The sequence below is a fragment of the Haliotis asinina genome, chromosome 14 (assembly GCF_037392515.1).
Source record: "Haliotis asinina isolate JCU_RB_2024 chromosome 14, JCU_Hal_asi_v2, whole genome shotgun sequence".
Lineage (NCBI taxonomy): Eukaryota > Metazoa > Mollusca > Gastropoda > Lepetellida > Haliotidae > Haliotis > Haliotis asinina.
The window spans coordinates 28,759,081-28,779,223 of NC_090293.1; the positions used below are offsets into that span (position 1 = coordinate 28,759,081).

The following is a 20,143-nucleotide window of genomic DNA, read 5'->3' on the forward strand; positions in this document are numbered from 1 at the left end:
CAAGTTGCATTACATTTTTTCCATTGTGAAGCTGGCAGGTACTTGAGACTTTTTCACGTTGACCTTGAACGTTTTTCAAGAAAGTTGTATTCAGTTCCACAGAGACACCAAAATTAAGAAATTAAGAAGCATAACGAAAGTAAAGGCAGGTACTAATATCTTCCCACCTTGTTTGACATTGTGCCACATAAATTAGAAGAATATAAGATGACATTAAGAATTTGCAATCAGTCAAAATCACTTTTGGAAACTTCTAGCCCCATGACAAAAGTGTGAAAACCGGTGATGGAGAGTAGAGACCACTGAAAATATCTGTAATAAGTACTATGGGTGAATGTGGTGCAAAGACAGAACATGATCCCACTGGACACCCTCGGTCGTCTTATTATTCTAAGCGTTGACCCTAGCTAGATTTATACCATTCCTTCAACTAGTAGCAATTATAGACAATCCAACCAGACATTTAGTGAAATAGTAAAGATCTAACGCCATTTCTCCTATATAGTGACGACAAAGGTTTTGCATGGATGACGAATAAAGAGTCATCACACACTCATCAAAGAACAGTTACGGATGTGTAAAATAACTTAAGTATCACAGTTGTTGTTTAAAACTAACCTGAAAACCTAAAACTAATTTACTTTTGAAGACAATACAATATAAAAACAGGTTACAGATCACCAACAACTGAAGATATATCGCCACGCAAGAATTTGGCCATCGAATACCACTTGGATAGATTCTTGTTTTAGATTCAGTAACAGAATAACTATTTTTTAAAACTGCCTTTTTATGAATTCCGTAATTTTAATGAATCTATAATATCTGACGTATACACGGTCTTGTGGCAAAAGGAATGGTCATGTTAAGTCTGTTGAATAGGTTATTATTTGAAGCCGTTGATCGTTTGTTAGTTAGCAAATTATCTAGGTATGATAGCCATTCGTTGCGTATTATTCTGCGTATTGTCGTTAGTTCTTTTCGGGTTTTTTTCGTCAGACAAGGATCTATTTGATATGTTAGATGTTCAGTTATTAGGTTTTTAAAAAGAAATGGATTTCGTTAATAGTTTTTGTGGTATGTTTTGTAAATACATAAATAACACAACCATGAATGGCAAACTTTTTGTTGATGCAAAATTAGTCACACCAGTAGGAATAATTCTAAGATCAAAGGCGCCGACAATACTTTATCAGAGCGTCCTCGTGCTTTAACCATAATAGTTCAGGGCGAAAGTGTGCTTTATTACACTATATATGGTGGTAGAACGAACTGTATTTCTTAATTCTAGCAGCATCCAAATGTATTCATTAAAGTTTATTTTCACTGACGGCAGAACAATTGTTCCACACCTTGTGGATAACCCCCATACAAAAAGAAACTGGTTTTACTTCGTTTTACATAAATCTTTATATATGATCGAGCTCTATATGCAGAGTAAAATCTTCACTAAAATCATCAAGTCGAACAACATATGTATGGTGCATAATCTAGTGCAGTTTCAAGTGTATGTAACTAATCGACTTTAATTTTTAACAATGAGCATGTATTATACATCTCTGGGAATACTTTTTTTTACTTTTTTGGGAGTCATTCATATATTTTTCAGTGATTTTATATAAAATTCCATTTGGGGCATGACAGCAAGATTACACCAAAGTTCAGTTTGAGGATTGTTTGGTATCTGCATTTCCGTAGGTGAAATTTAAACATTTTATTTTCATATTCACTAAAACATTTGTGATTATTAAACCCTATAGAAATATTATTGGAAATATAAGGTGAACAGCTGTTAATGATTACATTTGAATATGTCTTCAACAAGGGGGCCAGTCAAATCGCCCCAGCGACAAAACACCCCCGCAAATTTGGTCAAAATGCCCCAGATTTTTGGTCAGATCGCCCCAGGTTTGGTCAAATCGTCCCAAGGGGGTAGTCAAAATGCCCAAATTTACTTACTATGGTTTAATATAAGCCATAAGTGCATAGGTTTTGCCAACTTCCATATAAAATTCTTCAGATAATACTATGTAGAAATATTTCTGATAAATTTCCTATTAGTGAACTGATATGAGTAACAGTAATATTCATGTATAGACAAGACTGCAAATCCAAGTATTTGGTAAAGAATTACAAGAATACATTAAAGGTTTGTACAGTATGTTTGTTGTAAATGCTCTGCGGTAAATGACATATCTATAGATTTTGTTAAACATACTCTTGTCCAAAAGTGAGGCTGTAAAGGTGTAGGTTTTGTCAGCAAGTATGGTAAAATACATATCGAAACAATTTAAAGCTTTTGTTAATTACACTTGTCAAATAGTGAGGCTGTAAATGCACAGGTTTTGTAAACATGTATGGTAAAATGCGTATCAAAATTACCTTGAAGTTTTGTTATTTCCCTAGTCAAAACGTGTTGATAAAACTGTAGCATTAAAACATGTTCGCTATTCACGAGGAATAAAATGTCCGCAACAAGAAGCACAGCTGCCCTGCTACTGTGACTCAGAAGGGAACTAACTTGACACCCAGTGATACGCCTTACAACCATACTGCTAACCCTGGCAAGTTACAAGCATCACACATAAGGGCCCAGGTAAGCCTCTTAAGCTTTAGCAGCTTAATTGTTTCTTTAATTAATTAATTAATCCAGTTAAAATCAAGAGCTTCTGCTGGTTAATCCCAGTTATGATCAGGAGGCTGTGACTGTCCAGTTCGCCTTTATAAAACTTTATAAAGAGGCAATATTATTTGATCAGGATATAAACAACTATTGCATTATAATAAATTTCAGTTGATCATCCACAGAGGATGCCATAAAGGAGTTATTCAAGTCAGCTGCAACTGTTGTGGAGGATGTGGTTACAGCCGTAGCGCAGCCAGATGCTACAACAAATGGAGCTAGAGAGAACATGGGCCGGCTAACAAGGAATAGATCAAGGATCAACAGGATTTGGATTTTGAGTTTTTTGTTACAGGTGGCAGGCAGTAAAAGAAGCCAGCTTTTCGATTTATTCGGAAGCTGATGGTCTTGCCCTTTATCGCTGCTTCAGAGATCATTCGGACGTTTGAAGAACTGACAGAGACCGTCACCTCTACCAACAATTATTAAGCTTCGTCAGCTTGTGGGTTACATCTGAGACCACACAATATATATGGTCTCTGGTTACACGAGGACAAAAGTTAAAAAGTTAAAACAGATTTTCTGTATGAGGAACTTTTATATGAGGGTTATAATATCCCAGCTGACAAAACTCTATGCAGTTTTATATGTATTATACCATACTTGTTATGAGTATGCCATTTGCTGACGAAAATACAGAAAAAACTATGCATTTACAGCATTTTCATTAAACATATTCTACAAACCATTAATTTATTCTTGTGATTCTTTACCAAACAACTGTTATTACAGTGTTGTCTATACACATTGCTTTTGCTCTTTTCAGTTTACTAATAGGAAATTTATCAGAAATATTTCTACATAATATTGTCTGAAGAATATATGGAAGTTGACAAAAATATGCATTTATGGCATATATTAAACCATATTAAGTAAGTTGGGGCATTTTGACTACCCCTTGGGGCGATTTGACAAAAAATCTGGGGCATTTTGACCAAATTTGCTGGGGCGTTTAGTCGCTGGGGCGATTTGACTGGCACCCCTTTAACAACTATGTTTTTCTCCTTCTTTTAAGTGTATCATTGAGGTTTAATTCTTTTAAATAAATAAGTAAAACATAAGACAGCGATACAATGCTTCGGTGATATCAAGAAACATTGGAATCAAGCGGGGATGAGCTATCTACCGTTCCTGTTTGAAGTAAGCAGAGGTACGAGTCGCTATTCGGCTTGTCCCGGAATAACACGAACTAGTCACGGTCACGGAAAGAGACGAGTAGTTACGAATGATCTTTGCGACATTTGAACATGCTGAAGTGGAGCTTTGTAATCCTTGCGTATTTGTCCGGATTTTTCCGACTGTTACCCACAATGCCGTCGTGTTTACATCGTTGCCAAGGAAGAGTTGTGCATGGAGCGACTGTGTCGTATCTAAAGAGCAGTCAATGTAAACGGGACACTATCTCCTCGGAAGGAAGACAAATACACCAGAAAAATGAGCGACTTCAAGGAAGTGAATAGTGAGAGGCGACAAGACTGGCATGAAACGAGCGCAGGTGTTGGCCATCATTACAGGCCGGGATATTATTTTCCCAATTCTGAATTTCAGGTAACCCTATATAATCATAAAACTGTCAAAATAGGTCGAGTTACGGCATGATTAACCGATGATATAATGGTATGATATGACCATACAATCGACGTAATGGGAAGAGATACCCTGTGTGTTCCTATCTTTATTATTTACCATAGAATTTGTATGATTACATAATGCCATTTAGAAATTTTGGATTTCACTTTCTTAGTGAAGTACAAATTCTTGTACTTTTTGGAGGGGTTGAGTTCCATCTGGGTTTTCGAACCCACACCTTCAAAGTGAGCTACCTACACGCCAGCACACAAAGGCAGCTGCCTAGCCCACTCAGCCACCGCAACTTCCACGAAATAAAAGTCGGACAACTGGTAGTCTAGACTGCATACTTTGTTTATCCCTCTGATAAGTGTAAATTGGCACAGCTCACACGGCCGTAGATGAGCGGGCTAGGCGGAATCCCAGATGGGACTCAACCCCCCCAAAAGTACTAGAATTTGTACTTTACTGAGAAAGTGAAATCCCAAATATGACATGTGTTGCATAGAATTTGTGCAGGATGATACTTTTTAAGACAAAGTGATATAAATAACATTTGCAGTGCTTCGAGATTATAAGTACAAAAGTCAGAGTAACCTAGCAAACAAATCCAAATGTTATGATGCTGGTACTAAACCTCAGGGACTTCAGGAACTCTATTGTGCCAGTAGTTATGTGGCAATGATTTTATGCAAGATAAATGACAATAGGACAAGTCCCATCAAGTAATTGGCTCCTCTCATCTCTGACTAATTTCCTCTACCGACAACCACTTGGTTCAAAAGTCTTTTTTCACTATTACCTGCCAAAACATTACTTTGCTATATCTGTACCAGTATGTTATATATGTTTACAGACACAGATGAGAGAACCATTACCATCAGACCTTGCAAAACCAGATGAAATCACAAGGGATCAAATATTCCAAACAACTTATGGAAATGCACATGACAGAAAATACCCTGGAGGGGTGTTTGCCAACACTGTTCACAAGAAAGCTCCTGGACACTGGAAAGTGAATTATGTCAAGGATGTTGCTGAGAAGGTTAGACATTCATTGAATATTATTTATTTTGCTGTCATATGATTCTGTGGTACTTATGTTTCCATGGTTATGTTTCTCACAAGCCACTAGCCAAATTGCACCACTTATTGATTGTTTACGTTCATCAGTAGATCATCACGGCTGTGAGCGAAAAATGTTTAGACTTTCATCAATTTGTGTACGTACTGTCATCTACTAATAAAAACTGATGGAAGTTTATGTCTGGCACATATGCCACTTTTTTGTAATCTTTACAAACATTTTCTATAAACTTATTCAGCTTCAAAGTAAATTGAATGCCATTGATAAGGTTGTTACATGAAATTATTGAAAGGTATTTGATATGCTAGATATACATTCTTCATTGTCAGTGTATACATTCTTCATAGTCCTGCTTGTAAGTTAGCAACCTTTGTCTCAATCTTTCAGCTGGGCAAGGGTGGATGGCGGAGACCCTTAACAATGGGAAACCAGCAGAGCGAGACCCAGGATAAGTTCTGTGCTGCCCCTGGTATCAGGGAAAAATACCACTTTGAAGATTTTGCTGGACCCCAAAACTTTATTCTACAAGATCATCATAAGGAGGGACCTTCAAAGGTTTGCCTTACATGAAGAATAAGCTTTGATGACAAATAGATTATCACACTGCTGTCTTTTGATGTCAAGTTAGGAGATACACATCATGTGTTGGCCAAATTCTGGATGTTATTGGGTATTTGAAGCACAGGAATTCATGTGGAACTGATGGCGTTAGCCAGTAGTTCATACTGCATATAATCCATAGCAACCGGAAATTGGCCAGCACATGATGTTTATTGACATTGTAAACAAAAAAGGAGACCAAAAGGTCCTCATGAGTTTTACTGTCTGCACTCATTTATATCGAGTATGGCTACACCAGTGAAGTATATCTTGCAATTTCTTCGAATGGAATACCATTCAATAATTTTTTTCAACCACTCAGATTGGAGAACACAGTGATGCTTGGTTTACAATATATCATCACTCATCAATGAAAGTTTGATACTCCTAGCCAAGTTTGAAGTTTGAAATAAAAAGTGTTTGGGCAATGTAGTTGACAGTGATTACTTTTGTAACTCTAAGAGAAAAACTGCTGAACCAGTTTATGAAGTGTGTGAACATATAATCAAGCTCTTTCAATAATCATTTGTTTTCCTCAGATAGCAAATTATTTCAACAATCAGAACTTTCTTTTGTCTTAGGTCAGAGGTAAAACACTGTCATTCATGCTACTGTCTCTTGATTCAGGAAGCTCACCTAAATTATTATTGTACATTTCTGTTTCAGTATGGCCGTGCAACTACTCAAAATCCCAAGCTCCAGGGCAAACCATTCTACGTTCGAGACAAGGGTGTACTATCTCTGCTTGACCCTTACTTATCCACCACTCATAAAGATCATCGTTCATTCAAACCTGATGAGCTCAAGAAATATCCCAAGAAAGACATAGCAACAACTTGGCAGTGTGAGGACATGCCAAAATCCTGGGGCCATGGCCTCAAACACAAGTGAGTCCTGGTGTAAATCAGATAAACATTTTGTTTAAAATTGATTTTGATTTTATTTTGATGAAGATTGGGGTTATGCACATATTATCAACAGACACAGGAGGCCCAGTGTCTTCAGCGTTGATATTTTTATGCAAGAGTTATGTCCCTTGGAAGTCAGTGTCTGCTTGTTGTCAGTTTAATCCCAAATTCATCAGATTATGAACTTTGGTTTGTCAGTGTCAAATGTGTATGTATCAGTATATGTTGACAGACACTTAGTCTCTGAATATGTATAATTTTGATAGTAACAAATAAACCCACTACACTGAAAAGGAGCCCCAAGGAGTTGGGAGATTCTGGCCTGAACCTAGACTTGCCTCATTTAGCGCTTTAGCATTGCAGGGTGGGTGTAGAGAAAATAACATGGTTCAGGGACTGTGACTGCGTGAGACAAATTACAGTAAATACAGCTTTGCCTCACAACTACAGCATTGTGGTGCAAAATGTCACAGATACAAGATAGATGGTCACTATCAATGTCATAATACATCATGTCATTACTTGTGTTGTAATTCTATATGATAGAAACCTTTATATAGTACATCCACACCAGTAGCAACCATATACCTTACAGTTGCTGCTTTTACCTTACACAGCCCTTTGTTGCTAACATTGAGCTGTCCTGCACTGACATACTGCAACACTAACATATTTAATGAAATAAAGTTAAATCAGAATTAAACTCATTTGAATTATCAAGTTATTTTTTTGGTTAAATTTGGAAAGAAACATAAAGCAATTTCTGAAATTGAATTACAATTGAATTGAGTACATTGACGTAAGAAGCAATTTGTTTGTTAAACTAAACTGGAATTTCACATTGCTTGTGTAGTTTAAGATCCAAGCAGTGTATCAAATATTAAGGGCTAGTGCACACTTATAGTAGTCTGATCAGTAAGTGGCTTTACATACTTGTATAATGTATATATGACATTCTTTTCACAACATTGATTTTTCTTCCAGTCCATTCCCTAAAGATTCTGTACCACGAGAGCCCCTCCCTATGAGAGACACCATGATGTTCCCTACAGCTACAAAGATCCCCCGCCAGCCTAAAGCAATGGTGCCAGTACCTCACTCGTAAGTTCCCATATGACATTCACCAAGTCACATCTTGAACAAGTGGTTTCCAAATGTATTGAGCATGTCTTACATTCAAATAACAATTGATAAAGTCCAAAAATGGTACAGATTGTACCTCCATCAATGTAATCTACTATGTAATCTTAGCACGAGGTCAATAATAATAGGCACAATGTCACACCACACTTCTCTAAAAATACATAAAGCATTTCTCGCAATGATAATATTAACCATCTTAATTTTTCCAAAAATAATTACTTATTTAGATTACAAACATCAAATTATAATGTTATAACATTATTTCAAACGGACCTCATAGAGTTATGTACCTTGGAGTGCTCTTTACAATTATCCTATGCACAACTGGTGATAAAATCCAGTTCGACAACACTTACAACATTGTGTGCCACAGCTTTTGAAGTGTTTACACTCCATAAATGGCAGGTGTATTCTGTTTGAAAGCTGTTCGCTTTGAAGTTTGAAATATAGGCAAGGGATAGTAAGTCAATAGCATCAATGTGAAACTAAATATGAGTGTATATGCCCCCAATGAATAAAATACAGGCCAAAATATTGTCATCGATGATGTGTGACATTGTGTGTGAGTGTAAGTCTGTGCCAGTACTTTAGCATTAAGTTCACCTAGTAGAACCAACCTATGTGATACTGACAGAGGCAGAGATGTAATGTTTATCTTTTTTCACAAACCAGGGGCTTGAAGACTGAATACTCAGACTTGTACATACGTCCATCACATGTTCGGATGAGGGAGAACTTCTACTGTCCAGTTGACACGCCCTTCACCCTCCCAGCCGCTGGTACCAAGTCTGTTATGACTGCACCCAAGATGTACAACACAGAATATCAGAATGTTGGCAGCAAGAAACCAGTCATTGTTTAATGTTTGGACATGTGCAAGATGGATGTTGTTGTTTTTTCAGAAGTATATCAGCGTGGCAATTGTCAATATGGGATAAACCTTTGCAAGTTTACACTTGGGAGGACTGAAATAGTTTGGAATGATTTTAACCTGTAAAACAACAGATCTGAATTCTTTTATAAAGTGTCAAAAGTCTAATTCTGCTGATTTTGCAGCAAAGTTTTACCTTGTACTGTACGCTGTTTTGTACATCAGTTTTATGACTTGTTATATATGTATTTGTACATTTAAACATTTTATAGAAATTACATTTTACACATTTATTCAGATTATCAAATTACATACACCCTAATTTATGCAACTGTAAATGGCATACCAGTAATATATGCTCATGGCTTGTAAACCATATTTATGTGAAATAACAGTTATTGCTGTTTTCGTTTTTGAGTGACATTGGGAAAATGATGTTCTTCATGAGTACTTTTCTCACAGATGGTAATATCTGCCTTTTTCACTGGGTTGGAAATAAATGCATAGAAAAAATCTGATGAACACACAAATAAGGGGAAGTAATTAATAATAGACTAAGTATCATTTAATTGATACCAGCACTTCCCATCATGTGTGTATGTACATATACTGAAGATACTGCACATAGAAATGTAAATATTTTGTAATAAAATGAGAATATGTGTGTGTGATAAAGAACAGTCTCATCTGACTCATGTTAATGTAAATATATATATTTATGAATTCCAGTATGAGTTTGTTTGTTTTTTATGAGTGATGGGGCATTGACACCTTCTTGTTAAAGATGGAATGGCTTGTTGACTGGGTTGAAACATCATCATATCCCAATTTCGTAAAACTCATTTTCATGCTGTTGATCCCTGGATTGTATGGCCCAATTCTGATTATTTACATAATAGGACAACAGCAATGCTACTGCAAAATCTAGCTAGAATATTGCCGAGTGCGGCATCAAAAGCAAAACTCACTCACTCTGGATGGAACACTTGAGGGTGAGGAGTTGTGTCCCTTTTCCACAGGATAACATGTTATTTACTGTCAAACAAGGACAAGTTGGACAGGCACATAGAACATGATTACGAGAAGTAGGCAGTGCATGGCAATGAACAAACCCATTTGGTTACTGAAAGGGAGAGTAGATGAAGGCTACTGCACATGCAGTGCATGACGAAGAAATTAATTGTGATTGTGTAGCTGCACACGCCAGGTTTTAAGACCCTCATGTGGTCGGTGCAGCTAGTGGGTAACAATGTAACCTGGGACCCCTTTGCTCACAATGGTATGTGCCAGTGGGCAGCACTCATACATGCTAACATGGGTCAAATGTCAGGTCAGTGCACAACTTTTCCTTGTTTGCCAGTAATTACTACTTGTATCCTCACTTAACCTACAAAGTTTGGCTGGGCCTGGTATGGGACAAGTATGCCATGAATGCTTCTGACTGTGGGTTGGATGTGACCAAACTAATATTGGTTTGTCAGCACACCTAAAGTTGTTGGTTATGCCAATGTGCGTTCTTGCAATAGAACATAGTAGCACAGTGTACATACTAGTTTCATATGCCGATTGTGAGGGAAATGTTTCGTAGTCCACTGTACAAATATGGGCTGGTCATGTTGGCATATTTATTGAGTTCGCTTGGCAACTCATGCAAAACTTAACACTAAAGTTGAAGTGCGCTGAAAATTTAGAATCAACATTACAAGTATATTGCTCTGTGCAGCATTAAACAGCAATACTTTCAAAGGTATTCATAACAGTGAGTATCATTTTACTCCACTTTTAGCAATATTACAGCAATATCATGGAGGGGATACTAGAAATGGGCCTTTGTGCCCATGTTTGGAATCGAACCTCGGCCTTCACTGTGACAAGCGAACACTTTAACCACTAGGCTACCCCACCCCACCTCACCCTTTCATAACAAGTATGAGATATTGTGACTGTACCTGTTTTCTGATGTGGACTCTGTTTGGATACAATTAACACTGGATGTAAACACACAACTTCACAACAAATGTTCTCAAACTTTATGAACATGTTACGGCATCATGACCTAAAACATGGTTTGTATTAACACCTATGGAGGACACTTATGAACTAAAAATGTCATAATATCTAGGAATGATATAACCTCATTATCACCACTTATTGGTTATTCTTGGCCAAAGTGAAGGTCTCAGTAAAATTACAATATCTCTGCTGAAGAAGCCATTTCTCCACTGAAGATGCTGGACTGTCTGTGGTGAGATCATCCTGACCATATTCTATTTCTTGCTGTAGGCTGAAAAACATTATTAGACTTATTTAATCAATTATAAAGTCATTAATACTCACAACTAATGATGCATGATCATACTGTTCCCAACTTGGCAATGATACCTACCTATGAGTCAGTAAGTTGGGTTTCATTGCAGATTCTTTTGGGTTAAGTCATCTTCCATAGCGCATAGTCTCCATAAACAAAGTATTTGCTTGTGGTGCTTTATCAGAATCTGATTATTATTACCCTGGATAATTTGCCCAAGGTGAGACCATATGTATCATATGTGCTTTATAGTGGGTCTGGACTAATGTCCTAGAAACTCGCTGGAGTCAAGCTACCAAACATGGTCACTCATCCAAGGACTAAATCTTTTTATTTTGACATTAGCAAGACCTGTTTATGCCTTAGCAAACATTCTAACTTCCATACATTGAATTTATCATAACAAAATCTGGATCAGGCTCACTAGTGATAGTGAAAATAGGCAACATTCACAGTGGCTGGGGAACGATCAGAACCAATCAGTGTAGTCAAACACCATTTTTATGAAGACTACTTGTTGGGGAACTGAACTGTAACTTCCAGTTTTTCTGTATTTTTCAAATATTTGCAAATCCTCCACGGCTGCCTTACCTGTGTATAATTTGCCACACCTGACTGGATGTAAGTTCCCCTCGGCGGACAGACAAGATGACATTCCTCTCTTCACTCCCCTCTTCACGAAATACATGGACTGGCCCCTTCTTGACCACATCTCTGACAAGAGAGATTTAAGATTAACTTTACTCCAGACTGAGACTCAACACAATCAGGATTGAAATCATTCTAAATCCATTATGTTTGTCAGCTAACTGAAAATATGATAATGTACTACAGATAGTGTTTGAAATAAGCCAAAAACCCAACCAGACCTCAGGGCTGGGAACTGCAAAATGTTACCAGTACATAATACATAGTAGCACAGTGTTTAACCAAACCAAACACCAAGATATGTTGAATTTATATGAGCATCTGAAGCTGGACTAACAGGCTGACTTGCTGTAATTTAGACCATCTGTCAGAACCTAGTATGTCTTGGGCAGTCCAGTTGTGTTTATTTCATGCAATGCTACAGGTAAAATATAATCAGGTTATTTACTCTGATATGTCTCTGCCTGAACAACTGTACACATGCACATTGTATTTTCATAATACTGAAACACTTCCAAACTGGATTTCCTTAAAAAAGCTTATGGTTGTTAAAAAATAGCATTAACTCATTAAGCATTTAGGCTTCAAGTGACAACCTCTGTTTCCAGATGATGATGATGATGATGATGATGATGATGATGATGATGACAGATAGATAGTGTTGGTATTGTCATACAAGCTGCGATACGACTAAAATTTTAGTTACAATGATATACTGCTAAAGTATTGTGCACTTGAGTGGTGATACAATATGGATCACAATATAAGGGTGGGGATATGATACTAAAATCATTTATTCCAACACCAACTATGAAATGAATTTGATCAAAACAAACCCAATTCTAATTCGTCAAATTCTGCTAGTGTTGTTCAATGTTCATTTGGAAATGAGTTAATTAAGTTTATACACAGACTTGTGAATGTTGCAAGTTCTTGATGCATGAATTACTGAGAAAACGTTTACTTACGAAAGGAAAATAAGTAAGCATATATATTTTCATCCTCAAACAAACATTTGGCTCATTCAAATGAGTGAGTTTGGTTTTATGCTAAACTCAGCAATATTCCAGCTATTTGGCGGGATTCTGTAAATATCGAGTCTGGACCAGACAATCCAGTAATAAACATCATGAACATCAATCTGCGCGATTTTCAACCAATGACATGTGTCAACAAAGCCAGCGAGTCTGACCACCTGATCCCACTAGTCACCTCTTACGACAAAAATAGGTTACTGAAGATCAGCATTCTAACTTGGACCTTCAAGTGTTGTGGCTCATTTGAAGTACAGTATCAGGATACAGAACAACACAAAACTTTGCATCGATTCACTGTATCAGCAGACCATGACTAGCCACCACTAATGACAGATGGATGCTGATATCATTGCAGGTACAATTAACTGTCAGCACTACCAGAACAACTACCAATGTCATGCCCATCAACACAAGCATATTCTTCAATGTATTACCTTGCATTCTGAAGCAGTCTGATGATGATGTAACAGAGCTTGTTCATCTTAGCTGGAAGGTCACTGCAACCTGGGTTTTCATCACACCACTTCCTGTACTGTTTGACCCCATTTGAACCCTGAGCATCTCGCAAATACTTGTCCAGGCATTGTCTACACGTGGTAAAGAAAATATAACAAAAAAATATAGATAAATCAGGAAAAGGAAAAATATTTTAAAACACTGAAGATTAGGAATGGGAAGTAAAGGTCTGTATGTCCAGCAACTTAATCAAATAAACATTCCTTATTTGTATATGGTATCCTGGTTGTCCTTGTAACAATTGCCAATGTTGAGATTAGTACTGCTGCTAATAAATAAAATACAAATTTGTATTGCAAAAGTGTGATTGCAAAACTATATCAAACTGATTGTATTTTTGTTAGAATAAACATTTTAATACATAATATTCACCATTTTGCACCGGTCATCACATTTAAAATCAAAGTAAAATAAATCATTCAGATGACCTTTTTTAGACCCTTTATGATAACCTTGTATGTTGTCTATGAAAACCAAAAGAATGCCAAAACATTAATATTTTTTTTTTCAATTCTCTGAAAAGAACATTTGTCAGATGGACCAGACCAACTCCCATTTAACTGAAAAGAAGCTTCAGGTGAGATGACGCTTTCATCCTGAAACAAAGGAAGACCTGGAACACATTCTATGAATCAATCTTACTGTTAGGGTGATTGCAACTCCAATATGTTCACATAGTCTTCCGATAAACATTGGGCTAAGGCTGCTTTAAGGTACGAAAAATGAAAGGCCTTGATGTAAGAGTGAATGAGTTTAGTTTTATGCCGCTTTTAGTGATATTCCAACATTATCACACTGGGCAACGCCAGAAATGGGCTTTCCATATTGCACCCATGTGGGGTATTGAACCTTGGTCTTTGGCATGACGAGTGAATGCTTTAACCACTAGACTACCCCACTGTCCCTGGAGAAGAGAAATCATATGGTTCAAGGAAAAGAACCGTTCCTGTTAGTGAACACAGTGACTGCAGATGGATCTACGACTGACCTTGTCAGCATGAGTGGAGCCAGTTGAGTGAGTTGCCGCCACTGACTGGAGCAGTGGATGATGGTAGACTGGTGGAGGTACAGTGTCTCCACACACCGTGGGTCGCCTCCACACAGAAGCTCACAGTATCGGTGCAGCTCAAGAATCGTGTAGTCACATTGCTCTCTATCACTATTCTGAAACACGTAAAAAACACTTTTATAACTGTTTTCACTAGTGTGCTGGTCATTAACATCAGTCAAATGAACTGATTTCATTAAGGAGAGTACTGTTGATAAAGACTGTCCAGATTTAGTGGAAGGATTTTCTACATATGACTCAACTTTGTTGCCATGGTAACGAACCAGAAATAATCACTTTTGACTGAATCTCATTTTGACAATACCACTGAAAGCCACTTTAGTTCATACCCTTTAGCCATTGTGTCCACAGATGAAGATAAATAATTCAGTTTACAAAACCAAAAGGCCCCAGAAATAATTTGCTTGATAACCCTTTGTGCCCAAACATACTGTACAAAAATGCCATTATTATTAGATATTGGTATTTAAAAAGATAAAGCATGCCATGATACAGAAATGGGTCCTGTCTAACAGCATATGTATAATATCTATGTTAAACTATGGAATTTACATGAAATCAGCACCATGACTGCTGGTGTGACACAATGCCTTGAGTGGTCAATAGCAATAATCATGGAGATGTCAGCCCCTGATGAAGGCCTGACATTGGCCATCCACCTTGATTGTCTGTTTTGGAGGATTGAAGCCCAGGATGCTGGTAGTGTCAGCTTGATACACAATAAACACATCAATGTCGCTCTCTGGCCCATCCAGGTTGTATCTGAGGGGAAGAATGATGAAACCAAAGATACTGAGTGAGTTTAGTTTTATGCCACACTCAGTGATATACCTGTTATATAGAGGCAGTCTGTGTATAATCGAGTCTGGACCAGACAATCCAGTGATCAGGAGCATGAGCAATAAGCAGAATCAGCGAGCCTGACCACCTTATCAATATTATTGCCAGGACCTTCATGGGTGGATAAATAAAAGATTACCATGACGAAAGTGACCAAGATATAAATATTACATTTTGAAAGCAAACACTTTCTTAAAAAAATGTGTGGTGATGTGAAATATATCATCATGGGTCAACTGAAAGTATACAACTCTGAACCTTGTAAGGATGTTTCAAATTCTATCATAGATACATTTGATATCAAAAGACACAGGTGATGCTTTGTTTATCCACCAAAATCATTGTACACATTTGGTCACTTTGCAAACTGTAACAAGTAGTATCTTGAGTGTACAGTTTACCAGCATCAGTGGTAGAAAGTTTAGTGAGGTCGTTTGATTCACATATTCAGGTAACTTATGTTTTTGACAATTGTGTAACCCTAAAAAAACACAGGCAACATGATAGTCCATTCATTTTCTCTTCTTAAGCATAATCTGTCAAATTCCCCTTCAAAAAAGCAAGATAACATGTACCTTTAACTAGTGGTGCTCCGATTATCGAAAATAATTGGAAAATTGATCAAAAGAAGGATTAAACATAATTATCGATTGTAAAAAACATATTTTCAAAATAATCACAATTTTGTTGTTTTAGTACAACAAACTTGAATGAAGTAAACTAACAATTAAATTTGATGAATGTTCACAAACATGCACTCAACAGCGTAAAGCTAGGCACATTGTACAATTTTATTCTTTAATTACAATTCCAGTGTCTTTCTTGCATGCATGCTTTTCATTATATAATTGTATTAGTTATAGAAAACATTATTTAGAAAAAAAACTGAGGTGATGACACTAAGCATTTTGATTACAGTTAATAATCATTCACCACAAGTTCTCCGATAAACAATAGTAAATTGGTTTCAAATTCCCAGCACTACCTTTGACTTCCAAACGGGCATGCTAGATGAACTCTGCCCAGCTCCCTTTCAACCTTTTCAACAACGCTTGCCCAGTAATTCTTCACACTCTCATTGTCATCTGATTCCAGGAATGGTGGTGGAAGTCGAGCTATCTTTTCATCATCTTTTTGTTTACGTTTCAAAGTCAAGTCACTGTATAATTTTTCAATAAGAGAGCACATTTTCTCACCAATTCTTGCTGATACCTCTTGCCAGTTTCTTGACTTATTTACAGAGGTACCATCTGGAAGCAAGAACTCAGTTTCCTTAAATGAAACACACTGCTCACTGAATTCACTCACAAACAAACATTTCCATACAACTCGAAAATAATGCCACTGAATTGTCTCCCCTGATTCTCCATCTACTTGGCCTTTTTCATCTTTGTCATCTGGGTCATAGTCTCCGGGTCTGTCAATCATTTCACAGTAGCCATGCCAACCGTGGCAGTTGTTCACACTGAATATCAACACCACACGACCCTCCTGGAGGCATTGAGATAGAATGGTTCTTGGCTGTTCTTGAGAGGTGGTCCTGTCTCTACAGGCCCAGATGCCAGACGCAGAGCACTTCTTCAATGCAGTGATGTTGGCACATTTAGCAATGAAGTACCTAGTTTCGTGATTTTTGGTCTCAGCCATCAAGAGTAAGTTGACACCTGTAGGATTAAATGGTGTCAGGTAATGAAAACAAATAAACTTGCTTGATAAGAAAATATTATAAAAATATTACTTTCTCAATATGACGCAACTAACGGGAATGGGTGGTCAGACTTGCTGACTTGGTTGACACATGTCATCGTATCCCAAATGAGTAGATCATTGCTCGTTGCTGACCGCTGGATTGTCAGTGGTCCAAACTTGATTTTTACTAACCACTGCAGAGTGAAACCAAGTCATTGAGTCTGACCAATCGCTCCCTTTAGTCACCTCTAACAAGAAGCATGGGTTGTCGAAGTCCAATTCCAACCTGGAACTTAAGGGTTTCCCAGTAAGTGAGTTCATGAGGTGATAATTTCAGTGAGATAGGGGGGTAGGAATCACTAGTCTGAGATTGAGATTGTAATATACAATTTTCCAAGTCCCGACAGTATCAGTTCATTGGCCTCACTGATAATTAAAACATGGGAATCATGATTATGTCATAGGTAAGGGCAAAGAATGACTTCAACTTTTTCTTTCATGGTGTGCTTTCTGACAGGACAGGTTCGATACTCAAGAAGAACAGCTTTCAATATACAATATACTGTTTACACTCTCAATACATAGCAACTAAAAATACAAACCATTCTACATTGTGATTATCCTAACTGACAAGTTCTGAAAAGTTACAGACAAATTCTCATTTATAAACAAGAACCATGGGGGCGGGACGAAATTAACTTAAGCGCTCGTAAAAGCAACACGGAAATGGTAACAATAATAAAGAATATAGTTACATATAACTTCACGGATTAGAAGACGCTCGGAAGACTTTAGCACAACTTCTTAAAACTGTACACAAACCAATAAGCGTATTTTCCGTGCATTTGCATGGAGGTTGCTCGTGTCAGTGCAATATTTTGGGACATTGTGCAATGGAGATCGCCTTTGAAAGGGAGGTAACTTTGATAGGCTGTTGTGGAACGTAATAATTAAGCCACATATACAGCTGGACATTCATCGTTCGAATCGCAATCAGAATTCATGAGTAATTGTTTTCAGTCACTGCGGCTCTGTTATCTGGTTATGACTTTTTAAAGAATAACTACTGTATATGTTTTGAGGTACTACAGATGCCCAATGTACTGTCAATGAGGCCACAGCCGTACAAACATCACAGTTTGTCATTCCACAATAGTGAGTGAATTTGTTTTACTCCGCATTAAACAATATTTCAGCGATATCACCTCGTGGCACACCAAGAATAAGCTTCACTTATGTAACCATAGGCATGTGGGGAATCATATTTTTATACTGATATTCGTCTACAACTGCACTGAAATATTAGGATTTCTAAAGGTGTCTTACGGGAGTGGAATCTATTTTTTAAGAACTGCATTATGCTTGTTTGTCATGTGGATATCTAGCGGGTACTCGCTGATCAGACTGCAGCAATACACTTCATAGGTTTATAGCGTGTTCCTTCGTTTATCAGGAGATAAACATCATGTGTTGGCCAATTTGGCACACACACACACACACACACACACACACACACACACACACACACACACACTGTATTGACATCACAACGCCATTCTCGTCTACCCCCTCGTAACGTACCCTTGGCAACCGACGTCAACCGATGTGCGTGTCATTTCTCTATTTCTGTGTTGCCTTGTGGAGCCTCCATCAATAAACGACTCGCAGCACACGGCAACATTCGGGATGGTTTGCGTTATTTCCAGATTAATTCAAATGATTTAGAGAAAATATCTAACCTGAAAGTAAGCCGTCATGAAACTGCTTATGTTTTTTCTGGTTACGTGCGACTTGGCGATCTGCTTGGGGGAGGCACGCTACTTCAAAAGAACAGCTAATGTTCCTTTTTTTCATTTATTGCATTACCTTGACCAAGTCGGATATAACCAGGAAGTCTTCTTGTGGTCACTGTAATCGATTACACTTGACAGTAAACAAAACATTGACCATTTAAAACTATTGCAATGCAATTAACCTCTCTCTCAACTGCGACATAAATGGAAACCACCCGCCTCCGTATGACGTCAGAGAACTTAAATAGCTACATGGTTAACTACTACTCGGCAAATAAACTGCCGTACTTCCTCTAATCAGCGCCTTGATATACGAATGTGTTGTCTTTGCGTGATCATAACATACATGTACCCTGTATATATTATGTACTCGAGTGTTAACTTTTTCGTTCTGTGAGTGTTCATTTTTTTTTAGTTTTTAGCAACATTCCAGCATTATCACAGCTTGGGACACCAGAAATGGGCTTGACACATTGAACCCATGTGGGGAATCGAACCCGGGTCTTCAGCGTGACGAGCAGACACTTGAACCATTAGGCTAACCCCACGGTCGTGATTTATGCTTAAATTGTGTTAACAAGTTACATGATAAATGAGACTAAGTGAGCTCAGTATTACACCTATAACTCCTTCACTGGGCGTCAGTCTAAGATGGTGTGAAACCCCGAAGTATGCCAGATGTTTATGATTTGAATAAAATCAGATTTACGACACCATTAAAATCTGAGAGCTCCTCAAATCGCCCAATGAGCGTAGATGTTTATAAATTACATACGTGTGAGCGAACCATCCAGATCAGCATATCTGATTTCCCTAGCTAGAAAACGAACTAAAACGACTAATTTGGAATGTATACTTAAAAAATGTAGGGAGACTTCATTGAAAAATTGGGAGATATATCCTCTGAGTCAATCCATATTGTTATATGTTATGGTTTTGTTGCGTCACCACTTATTGCCATATAGTTGTTTGTACAGTAATCGTTATTAAATGATCATTGGAATATCACGTGAAATTTGCTTGTGTAAGATTTTACATTAAAAACCCTGTTTGAAACAAACACAAGCAAATGTGTGGTGCAAGATTGTCAAAATTATTGGCCATCAGTGATTAATCGACTTTCTTGAAAACCGTCAAAACGGTTACAGCGTTTTGAAAAAGCATCTTATGCGTTGTGTTTAGAGAAATGGCGATAGAAAGAAATGGTGGTGCATTTCTAAGGTGTCCGTCTGAAAAACATTGTTAACGCTTGTACTACCTGTCAAAATTGAAATTTCATGTTCATTGCATTTTTTAATAGTATAGAAGATCGTTCAGCAAAATTTGTGTGGATCGTTGATATACCCATGCTGCCTCTAAGTACGCTCAACCAAGAATCTAAT

General features: G+C 37.4%; 2 protein-coding genes across 2 annotated transcripts; one reads left to right on the plus strand and one right to left on the minus strand.

The window, feature by feature from the left end:
• Positions 1–3,989: 3,989 nt before the first annotated feature.
• Positions 3,990–9,589, plus strand: LOC137261428 (stabilizer of axonemal microtubules 3-like). Its single transcript, XM_067799175.1, has 6 exons — positions 3,990–4,231; positions 5,109–5,297; positions 5,727–5,894; positions 6,606–6,826; positions 7,832–7,948; positions 8,663–9,589. The coding sequence occupies exons 1-6, from the start codon at positions 4,118–4,120 to the stop codon at positions 8,850–8,852; spliced, it is 999 nt and encodes a 332-aa protein (XP_067655276.1). The 5' UTR covers positions 3,990–4,117; the 3' UTR covers positions 8,853–9,589.
• Positions 9,590–10,618: 1,029 nt separating this feature from the next.
• On the minus strand, positions 10,619–17,887 carry LOC137261427 (uncharacterized). Its single transcript, XM_067799174.1, has 7 exons — positions 17,724–17,887; positions 16,265–16,943; positions 15,099–15,201; positions 14,359–14,534; positions 13,289–13,441; positions 11,761–11,883; positions 10,619–11,145 (listed from the first exon to the last, which is right to left on the minus strand). Exons 2-7 carry the CDS (start codon positions 16,924–16,926, stop codon positions 11,010–11,012), a joined length of 1,353 nt encoding a protein of 450 aa, XP_067655275.1. The 5' UTR covers positions 16,927–16,943; positions 17,724–17,887; the 3' UTR covers positions 10,619–11,009.
• Between the last annotated feature and the right edge of the window lie 2,256 nt (positions 17,888–20,143).

Excerpts from the sequence above, each read along its gene's own strand:
- LOC137261428 (XM_067799175.1), top strand. The coding sequence starts at position 4,118 with ATGAGCGACTTCAAGGAAGTGAATAGTGAGAGGCGACAAGACTGGCAT. Across the intron at positions 4,232-5,108 it reads TTCCCAATTCTGAATTTCAG|ACACAGATGAGAGAACCATT; the intron begins GTAACCCTATAT and ends ATATGTTTACAG. Across the intron at positions 5,895-6,605 it reads ATAAGGAGGGACCTTCAAAG|TATGGCCGTGCAACTACTCA; the intron begins GTTTGCCTTACA and ends TTTCTGTTTCAG.
- LOC137261427 (XM_067799174.1), bottom strand. The coding sequence starts at position 16,926 with ATGGCTGAGACCAAAAATCACGAAACTAGGTACTTCATTGCTAAATGT. Across the intron at positions 15,202-16,264 it reads TGCCCGTTTGGAAGTCAAAG|ATACAACCTGGATGGGCCAG; the intron begins GTAGTGCTGGGA and ends TCTTCCCCTCAG. Across the intron at positions 14,535-15,098 it reads CTCCAAAACAGACAATCAAG|AATAGTGATAGAGAGCAATG; the intron begins GTGGATGGCCAA and ends TACGTGTTTCAG.